We start from the raw sequence: 11,146 nt of genomic DNA, 5'->3' as shown, positions 1-11,146 counted from the left end.
CACCTCTCGTGCACAGTCAGGGGTTAAGCAACACCCCCAAGCCTTAACATAAATAATCAAAATAAAATACAAGGAGGGGACATAAACCTTACCTCCGATCCTATGGTGGTTCATAAGTCGGCTAACCTATTAAGGTCGGCTAACTCATCCCCGATACAAAAAAAGAGAGACTAACTATAACTAGAAAGCAGTAAACCTGTGAGAGGACTCCTCCCGGTACAATTCAACTATGAAAGCATAAATGAGGGAGACTCTCCCCTTCCATGAGAAAAAGGAAAGTAACCTACACTAGTCCTATTCCAACTATGCTACATACCAGATATAGCTACATTGAAGAAGAACAAGTATACGAAACTTCTATCTCGCATGGGATGGGAAATTCTTTTCATCTTTGCTCTTTTTAGTCTTGTCGTACCAAGTAAATCCAGGTGAAGTGTGCCTTTGTATCAGTACCATGATTACCAGCTAAGGAGGCTGAAAGGAGAGGCAGTATATGGAGCTATAGTAGCCAACAGCCTTGGAGTTGTTGTGGAGAAAAGTGTAGCTGCATTCGAACACCTGCATGGGGGTCCAAATGTATGGTTGCTGTGGTAGGGTAGGCATTTTAGTAGATAGTAATGTAAGGGATTAGGTGGTGGAGGTTAGGAGAGTCACTGATAGGATGATGTCGATAAAGGTGATTATTGAAGGGATCATATTGAACATTATTAGTGCTTATGCTCCACAAGCTGTCTTGAGCGAGGAGCATAAAAGGCGCTTTTGGGAGGATTTGGACGAGTTAGTGGGTGGCATACCATCTACTGAGAAGATTTTCATGGGAGGGGATTTCAATGGGCACATTGGGTCTATTTTGGGAGGTTATGATGATGTGCATGGAGGTTTTAGCTTCGAGGACAGAAATGGAGGAGGAGTTTCACTTTTGGATTTTGTAAGAGATTTTGGGATGGTGATACCCAATTCGAGATTCCCTGTTACACCCCACCCTTTTTAAACTCAGAATGTGTCATAAGTTCCTTGGAAATTATCATGTGAGTCAGATACGCTACGACAATATCAAACAACTCCAAGGAAAGGAGAATGTGATGCCCCATAGTAGGGAAGGTTGAAAATAGGTTTATGAGAAGTCGGAAGAAGTTGAAGGCCAAGTAAGGAGTCATGGGACTCGACTTACCTACGTAAGTTAATAACCTAGAAGTCCTACACACTTAAGCTACTTGAGTACCGTCGAGCATAAGTAGCAAGGATTACACAGGTTCTTAAAATAAGACGAGATTATAAACCCACGAGGAAGAGAAAAAGACGACACATGGCAGCCTAGGACGGCGACACGTGGAAGCACCTCAAGCAAGTAGGTGACCCACCTTCTTGGGGTCAAGTAGGCAATTCACCTGCATGGGGGAAGTGGACCCCACTACCACATGGCAGCACCCTATTGGCAGCATGCATACGTGGCCCAATAAGGGCTAGACACGTGTCTCCCTATAGGACTGACATGTGTAACCTCCAAAGGCACCCTATACATGTATGTTAAGTGACTAAGGAATTCATTCCTTATCTTAAAACTTAGCCAAAAGCTGAAAAAGCTTGAGAGCAAAGGAACATAGCTACGGATGGCTCCTTTTCAAGGTAAGTTTCAATTTTACTCTGTGAATTAATTATCTACGGTGTTCATCAACACGTGGAGGTGTACATATTTATCTTAGGAGATCTACGGAATTAATTCTTCAGCTTGGAACTTGAGAGAAAATTGAAAGAACAAAGAGAGAAAATGTTAAAAACTAGTTAACAAACCCGGTTTTGAAGGGGACAGTTGTTAGTAATATTGGTATAACTTCTTGTGTATGGCTTCGTTTAGGGTGATTAAATATGTTTTGGAAAGTTATTTCATAGGTATATAACTTTTATTTATACTTTCAAATCCATTTTTGCTTTTAGCTTCTCAAAAAAGGGTGATGAAGTGTAGAGGAGGTACTGCCCAGATTTTGTGTTTGGAAATCTTACACGGATTCCTGTTGGTGTTCTGGGCATATTGTTTTGTAAAATATTGATGTAGGGGTGATTAAAAATTGTATGCAACCCTAAGACACAAGTATATAACTTTTATGAAGGAGGTAAATCCTGTTTCCCTCGATTACCCCTTCGAAATGAAGCGATAAAGTAAAATAGTAAGCTGTACAAAATTCACGTTTTGATAGTTTTAAGTGAGTTGTTGCTGCAGGGGTGTAATGTATTGTTGCAGGGCCTAAATACATTCCAAAAGGGATGTGGATGCTGCTGGTTGCATCTACACGACCCCTCGTTGTGTATAATGAAAGGTGTTACAAAATAAAGGCTAGACGCCCTATTGTGATATCGTATTTTTGAATAAGTCGTTTGGAGTTTATGTTGTATATTGTTGGTGTGGATTACTTAAACATATGTTGCAGGTTATTGTTGTTAGTTGGCTGTAGGTCTTAAGGACCTAATTGGAAATTTGGATAGCACACAATATAGGGGAGGTGCTTCCCAATTTTCGTTAACGCCTTAACAAACTAAATAACTAGTCGAGGAAACGACTAAGGAAATAGATTCCATTAATACTAAGGTGAAACCTAAGATGCTGGATAGTTAAGAAGGGTTGATATTCATATTAATTTCATGTTGAATAGGTTCAAAGGATGACGAGGCGAACAGGATAAGGAATAACTCAAACAAGGTATCTGAAGCTTCTCTTGGTATGTTTTTGGTATAGGTATGTAAAGCCTATCTTTTCTCTTTTGGCATGTCTTAGATGTAAGAAGGATTTGATATGAGCTTTAGGGGTAATTCCATTCCCAGGTTCTAAATATGACTTCAGGACCCTCACTCACTTTTGAATGTTAAACTTTAAAGTAGTAAGCTGCTATCCTCGAGTCTTCTATATGACTGTATAACAATTGATTCGACTAAACTCTTGTTGGTAAAAAAGAAAGGCTCTGAGATAATAAATACTCAGACTGCTATAAAATATTTCACATTAGCATATGTCAAAGATTTCTAAAAACTCCTTTTTACATAGTCCTTAGTGATAGTTAGAGAATATACGTCATATACTTTCTGCCCTGATCCCTAGGTGATGGTTCACTTGATAACTTTATTGAGTCTCAGATAATGATTTAAACTGTGTTTTGTTTCTCACTACTCTAATCATGTATACTGTAACCCTTCTTTCACTGAGTCCCCGGCCGGGTCCATTATCATGTACAACTCACTGCATCATCCACCGAGCCCTTCACTAGAGGGTCGGGTACGTATGTATATATATATGGTAATGATGTGTTGTAATAAGGTGATGATGGCGCGGGGCCTGATAATGATTCTACATATATGATTCACCGGATCCCTGAAAGAGCCGGCTATATTGTATAATTTGAGCATGCATGCTTTTATGACTCATAGAGTATAGGTACAGGTTTCCAACTTTGATAGTTTATCCCCTGTTTCTCTACTTTAGATATGCTTCCAGTTGTATTATGTTATGTTTTACATACTCAGTACATATATCGTACTGACCCTCCTTCTTCGGGGGACTGCGTTCATGCCTGTAGGTAAAAATATAGGCTTTGGGAGTCCGTCAGCTTAGGATTCCATGCAGCTCAGCTGGAAGAGGCTCCATTGTATCGGGGCCTAGTTTTTGATACTGTCCACCGATGTATAAAATTGTTTTGTCCATTCGGGGGTACGGCCGGGGCCCTATCTCGCCATATATTATCAGTTATTTTTTTAGAGGTCTACAGACATGTTTATGTGGGTTGTGTATGTCAGTTTGATTCAGTTGGGTCTACCTGATATATGATATAAATGATTATGTTATGGCAGCCTTGTCGTCTTGCTTGCCCTGTCATATTGTGATACAAACAAAAAGGGCTATAAGTTTAGGAAAATGTTATCGCCCGGTAGGGCTATGTTACATGATATTGTCTTATTTACGATTCTATGTGACCACAGCTAATAGATATGTGTACGCGGGGTCCAAGTCGGACCCCAGTCGCGGCCTACAGGGTTGGGTCATGACAGAAGCGGTATCTGAGCAGATCGTCCTCGAAGTGTCTATAGACCGTGTCTAGTAGAGTCTTATTTATCGATGTGTTGCGTGCCACATCTATAAATAGGAAGCTACAAGACATTTAGGGTGTTACCTTTCTTCTACATCTGAGATCGTGCTTTAGATCCGAAGCATAGAAAAATTCCTTATACTAACCTTGGATCTTAAAAGAAGGACAACATCAACCTAAGGAAGTAATTGACAATATGGAAAGTTATGAAGCATGCAGGTAAGTAAAGTAAAGCCACAAAAGATATCCGTTTGGTAAGGTATTGAGCTAATATTGAAATGTAAAGTTGAAACCTGAAAGGAAGGAAAACACGAAATGCAACAGATGTAGTTTGAATTTGGACATACGAGGTAAGTCCAGTAATTTTATATTATTGTTAATATTGAAAGCCCCGTGTGGCTGCGGTGTAAGACGATATTGAAAGCCTTGTGTGGCTGTGATGGGATATAAATATATATATGTGTTGGCCCTGTGAGGCGTTGTTGGTATTTTCTGTGTGCAGGTTATGGGATAGTAAGAAGTGTAGAGGAAACTCTACCAAAATTTTCCCAGAATGGGGAAAAGAAAATGAAACATAGATTTTTGAGATGTCTGAGAACTTGATACCAAGTACCCCTACTGTGTTCAACTAAAGATGTAAGAGGTACACTTCAGGTCGTCGATAAGGGGCACCCTTTTCACTTGAAGAATTTTGTTTTGGAGGAACAAAAACTTATTTAAGTAGTAAAGTTCAGACTACGGTATTTCCAGCTGTATTTATACTGTAGGAATATAAACAGAGGGCTCAGGGTGAATGATAAGATGTCCCGCGAATGAGTTTGACTCTTTTTGAAAAAATACCAAGCCCTCAACTCCTAATTGTAAATTAGATGAGTTGTTCATAACTCGAGGATAAACTCCGAAGGATACCAGGTAGGTCAAGTATTAAAAGAAGTACTGTGATGTTTAAGAGGTTCTGATTTCTTTCAACAATGGTTGAAAAATGATATATGACAACAGTTTATAGTTCTCCACCGACTAATTGGAAAAAGAACTCCTAACGGAAGCATCTCAAGGAGATGTCAGGGACTGAATACGAATACGAATTAAAAGGAGGATATGTAAGTATGAATTGAACAGTGTGATACGAGTATGCAGGGATAAAGTGGAACCACTAGTAAGACGCACTTAGTACACGTTGACTAAGTTAAAGGCATTCGTTGAGAACTCAGTAATAGCATGGGGCTTAAGATACAAATAAATGTTGCGTGTACACAACATCGCCCCAGAAATAGTGGAACCCTTAAGGGACGAGGACGACAAACTTAAGGAATAATTGGTGTAACCTACATTCACCCCAAGGAATAAAGGATATAGGTTGGGGTAAAGCTACTACTTCAAGAAAACCTTAAATAGTTATCGTCAGAATACTAGCACTACCTAATTGGAATTGGAACGACTACAAGTGCTAAGTAATTCTTGGAAATGGAAAAGTAGAAGGTGGCCTTGGACGAGTTATCCCCTGCGTCACATTATTCAAGTACTGATTAGTAGACAAGACATTACATTAGATATGGAAAGGTTCTTGTCACTTCATAATTTAGACAAGGCTCTGTACACGGATAGTCAGGTTATAAAATATGCAGATAGATGGAGACATGATGCAGTATCAAATAGATTAGTGAAAGGAATTGGACAAAAATTGAGATTGGACATAGAGATGTAGAATAAAGTACAGACAAATGAAAGTACGAGTACCCTCTAAAGGGGGGAAGTTAATGATAAAAAGGTAAAAGTAAGGTAAAGGCAATTGATATGGGAATATATTTGAGATGGATGTCTAAACTTTAATAAGATATCTTGCCGAACCAAGTTAAAAAGGTCCGGAGGCTACCAATAATTGGATGGAAGCCAGAATGCTACATAAGGCAGCGTTAAGAAGTTTGTGATGAGACCCTGAACAACATAACTCTAGAAGGCAGCTGTATATAAAAAAACAAAAAAAAGAGTGTAACCATGAAAGGATATCAACCAACTTAAGAGACATTACGAAGGATAATGACAGCTTGCTAGACCAAAAGCCAAAATGTTGGTTGTAGAGTTAGTCGAAAAAAAAGGAATAGAAAGCCTCCTATGGTAGAAAATAAGGAGAAAACAAAGTTAATGAAGGATTGTGGAGCTAAAGGTCTACGCCGATACTGGATGCAAGATAACAGACGAAAGGACAGGGCAAAACATAAAGACTCGCGAGACAATGCTGAGGTAAATCTGGAGCTAAGTCGAGTGCCCCACACATTATGGGAAGGATTACAATGAAACGCGATACAAAGACTTCCTAGGGAGGACACCCATCCCAATATTACTTTCGCCCCAGCATGCTTAAATTTAAAATTCTGATGGAACTTAATGCGTTAGTGTTGGTGTGATCGCGCGAGATAGAGAAATATGAACTAGCGACGGAGAAACGATATGAGATTATGTACCCAGAGTACTATAAGATACGTTAAGGCAATTGTAACAAGGGCATTAGAAAAACAAGAAGGATTAGCTAATTGCTAACTGACGACGCACTCAAATGCCACAACTCTTCAATATAGAACCAGTTAATGAGAGGAAAACCGCAGAATGACTATATGGGGCAATGGGCGAGGGAATTTCGACACCACTTGGTAGCCAACTCTGAGGGCGAAAAAGCAGAACCCAAAAGGTAAGGGTACTAGCTGATGTAATTTACGAATGACAGGAAGCAATGCCCAAGGTCGAAAATTTCACAATATGACCAGGACGACAAGACTCCCTTCGCACTCCAGCGCCAGATGAATCTAGAGGGAATGTTACTTGTGGATTAACAATTTTAGTTCCTGCCTCTTTGATCAAAGGTTACCTACTCTGCCGAGAAAGTGTAAAATTGTAGAGTAAAAGAGTGGTAGGACCGTACGGAGTCCCCATAGCTATTATTCTAGGCAAAGAAGCCCAAGTTATAATTAACTACCGAGAGATGCAAAGACAGGATAAGTCAAACTATCGAGATGGAATTGGTACTACGGGTAACATAATATATGGCCATGATTGGGCCAAAGATCTCCCCCGACATCGAATGTAGTATAAGGGAGAAAAAGGCGAGGTAAAACATGAGGACTAGCGGGATAATGCTAGGATACTTCTTGTACCCTCTCTTCATTTTGTAAGGGATAAAATGACACAGGGTAATGTGTCTAGAAGGCTACAAGTGGGGGTAAGGAAAGTGGTGAAAGAGTTTAAATGAAACTGGCAGAACTAATTGTTTACTACAGGATGACGAGCTTATATGCCAAAATTCCTTCGGAATTATTCCAGATCATGTTAGACAAAACACTGAACGACTACGAGAGCCATTATATGAGGGGACTGCAACATTATTCGGTAGCCAACCCTAAGGATTGGAAAAAAAAAGGGAGAAGGACCCAAAAGATCGAATGCCAGTTAAAGTTCTAAAAAGAGTCGAGAAGGACTATACGAGGCTAACGAATTAGCTCATTTGCTTTCAAACAAAACCACCTATGCAGCTGGAACTAGGTGAAGCTATAGGACAAGAAGGTAATAAGGTTCCGTGAGGTTTCCCCAGCTAATATCTCAGATAGAGGGACTTTAATTATGATTAACGTCTAGAGATCAGTCCAAGAAAAGGTCGGGAGCACCGACAGGCCTTCGTACCGCATTTTCTGCGAGCTGCTGAATAGGCTGAGCATAATATCAACTGCTAGAAAATATATTGCGAGCTTATGAGGATGGCTTTAAGTGTAGATAAGGCTATCGTCCACCACTTATTGAGTTTACCTATGAGAAGGTCTACCATTTCGGTATTCAGATGACCCCCCTACAAGATGTTGTAAGGCAGAGTATATAAGTCCCTCTGTTGGGGAAAAGACTAAGCCAGTAGGCCAAAAAGGATTAAGTAAACTATTGACTAACAACCCAGAGTCGGCAGAAATGATATATAGATAATCGACATCGATATACAGAGTGCAAATTGATAATTGGATATTCATAACGGAGTCACCCAAAAAAGGGAACTTAACCCAAAATATATTAGACTGTATCAAGTTACTCATAAGATGGGCAACGTGGAGGGTAAGTTGAGCTTACCACCTCACTTAGAAACTATACTCCCAGTCCATCAGATAAGAATGCTTTGCAAAGGTACTGACGAGCCACCCAGGGTATATTCCACAGATAAGGTCTAGGAGATGGAATCCGGTGGGGAAAAACCTATCACCATCTTAGATTGGCAAACTGGAAGATTGTAGACTAAAGACGTGCCTTCCAGCAAGATATGATAGAAAACCCAAAACCAGAAAGAGAATGATCGGGGAACTGAAGAGAACATGAAATACAAGTATCCGCACCTGTAACTGATATTTAAAGGTAACCCCGACTCCTGAAACACGTATATGAAGTACTTGTAGGGAAGTATGTGTTAAGAAGATCGCAAAGAATCTCCCTACGATTTGTATAAGGTACTAAGAGGAGTTTTGTCTAACATTCGGGGACGAATGTTCTAAAGGGGGGAAGGATGTTACACCACACCCTTTTTAGATATGCTTCTAGTTGTATTATGTTATGTTTTAAATACTCAGTATATATGTCGTACTGAACCCCCTTCTTTAGGGGGCTGCGTTCATGCCCGCAGGTACAAATACAGGTTTTGGGAGTCCGTCAGCTTAGGATTCCATGCAGCTCAGCTGGAAGAGGCTCCATTGTATCGGGGCCTAGTTTTTGATACTGTCCATAGATGTATAAAATTGTTTTGTCCATTCGGGGGTATAGCGGGGGCCCTGTCTCGCCATATATTGTCAGTTATATTTTTATATGTGGGTTGTGTATGTCAGTTTTATTCAGCTGGGTCTACCTGATATATGATATATGTGATTATGTTATGGCATCCTTGTCGGCTTACGTGCCCTGTCATGTTGTGATACAAGTAAAAAGGTCTATAAGTTTATGAAAATGTTATCACTCGGTAGGGCTTTGTTACATGATATTGTCTTAGTTACGATTCAATGTGACCACAGCTAATAGATATGTGTACGGGGTCCAGGTCGGACCCTAGTCGCGGCCTACGGGGTTGGGTTATGACATTTCCAAATAAGGAGGACCACTTGGTAACCTTTCGAAGTGCGGTGGCTAAGACTTAGATAGAGTTTTTACTCCTTAGGAAGGATGATAAAGATCTATGCAAAGACTATTAGGTCATTCTGATCGACAACCTAATGATCCAACATAAAATCTTGGTTATAGATTTAAGGATCGGGATGAAAAGGAAAGAGAGGATCGGGGATGACTGATCTAGGATCAAATGGGAGAGTTTGACCATGGTTAGCGCCCTGGAGATAGGGGAGAAATTGAAGGATATGGGTGATTGGTATAATAGTTGGGATGCGAACACTATATGGGATATAACAATTAGTTCTATTAGGGTTGTAGCAAGGGAAGTGTTGGGAGTCTCAACAGGTAGCCGTGGCCAGCACCAATAGGGCTGGTGGTGGAATGGAGAAGTGCAAGGGAAAGTAGAAGCAAAGAAGATAGAGTATGCGAAATTGATATAAAGTAAGGATGATGTAGAGAAGTGGACTAATAGGGAATTTATAAGATAGCAACGAAGGAGGCGAAGTCAGCAGTTTTAACGACAAAAACGACAACTTTTGAATGCCTTTATGCTGAACTAGAAGAGAAAGGCGGGGATAGGAAGTTATTCATGCTAGGCAGGGCGCGAAAGAGAAGGGGAGGTGATGTGGATCAAGTGAAGTGCATTAAGGACGAGAATGAAAAAGTATTAGTAAAGAAGACCCTCATTAAATAGATATGGTAGTCGTACTTTTAAATACTCTTGAATAAAGAAGGGGACAAAGAGATTGTGTTAGGAGATTTGGAACATACAAGGAGGCTTTAACATGTTGGGTGTTGCAGGAGTATTACGGTCGAAGAGGTTAAGGGTGTTGTGCATAGGATGCGCTATGGGAGAGGACCAGACTTGATGAGATCCTGGGGAATTTTGGAAGAGAGTGAGCTCGGTAGGTTTGAAGTGGCTGACTAGGTTATTTAATTTCATCTTTAAGACAACAACGATGCCTGAAGAATGGAGGTCGAGCATAATAATTCCTCTATACAAAAACAAGGGGGATATCCAGGGCTGGAATAACTATAAAGGTATCAAGCTTCTAAGCCATACTATGAAAGTGTGGGAAATAGTGGTGGAGATGAGGGTTAAGAGATACCTGTCTATTTCAGAGACCCATTTCGGATTTATGCCGGTATACTCAACTACAAAAGCCATCCATCTTATATGGAGACTAGTGGAGCAGTATGGAGAGAGGAGGAGGGACTTACATATGGTATTTATCGATCTAGAAAAGGCTTACGATAAAGTTTCATGAGAGATACTATGGAGATATTTGGAGTCTAAAGGTATACCTATGACGTACATTAGGGTGATCAAGGACATGTATAAGGGTGCCAAAACCAGGGTAAGGACAGTAGGAGGGGATACAGAGCACTTCTCAATTGCGATGGGTTGCATCAAGGATCAGCCCTTAGTCCATTTTTATTTACCTTGGTGATGGATGGATTGATGCGACAAATTCAAGGTGAGGTTCAATAGTGTATGCTTTAGCGGACTATATAGTCCTAATTGATAAGGCTCGTAGAAGAGGTAACGCTAAGCTTGAGGATTGACGACATACCTTGGAGTCTAGAGGGTTAAGCTGAGTAGGACCAAGACAGAGTACTTAGAGTACAAGTTCAGTGAGACACCTTAGGAGGTTGGCGCAAAAGTTAAGCTTGGTGACCTGACCATCCAAAAGAAAAGTAGTTTCAAGTACCTTGGGTCTATCATGCAAGGCAGTGGTTTGATTGACGAGGATGTCACACATCATATTGAGGCAGAGTGAATGAAATGGAGGATCGCTTCCAGTGTACTATGTAATAAGAAGGTTTCACCACAACTTAAGGGCAAGTTCTACAAGTGGTGGTTAGACCGGCTATGCTATATTGGTGTGGAGTGTTGGCTAGTTAAGGTCTCCCACATTCAAAAGATGAAAATAGCCGAGATGAGAATA

General features: G+C 40.4%; 1 protein-coding gene across 1 annotated transcript; it reads left to right on the top strand.

The window, feature by feature from the left end:
- The first annotated feature begins 664 nt into the window (after nt 1-664).
- LOC129899908 (uncharacterized) lies at nt 665-991 on the top strand. The gene has a single exon (XM_055974906.1). It carries the CDS (start codon nt 665-667, stop codon nt 989-991), a length of 327 nt encoding a protein of 108 aa, XP_055830881.1.
- Nucleotides 992-11,146: the final 10,155 nt, after the last annotated feature.

The sequence above is a fragment of the Solanum dulcamara genome, chromosome 8 (genome assembly GCF_947179165.1).
Source record: "Solanum dulcamara chromosome 8, daSolDulc1.2, whole genome shotgun sequence".
NCBI lineage: Eukaryota > Viridiplantae > Streptophyta > Magnoliopsida > Solanales > Solanaceae > Solanum > Solanum dulcamara.
Note: the sequence above shows the minus strand (reverse complement) of the source record. Positions and strands in the feature narration are given on the sequence as shown.

What these genes read in the sequence shown, in the direction of transcription:
- LOC129899908 (XM_055974906.1), top strand. Translation starts at nt 665, where the DNA reads ATGTCGATAAAGGTGATTATTGAAGGGATCATATTGAACATTATTAGT.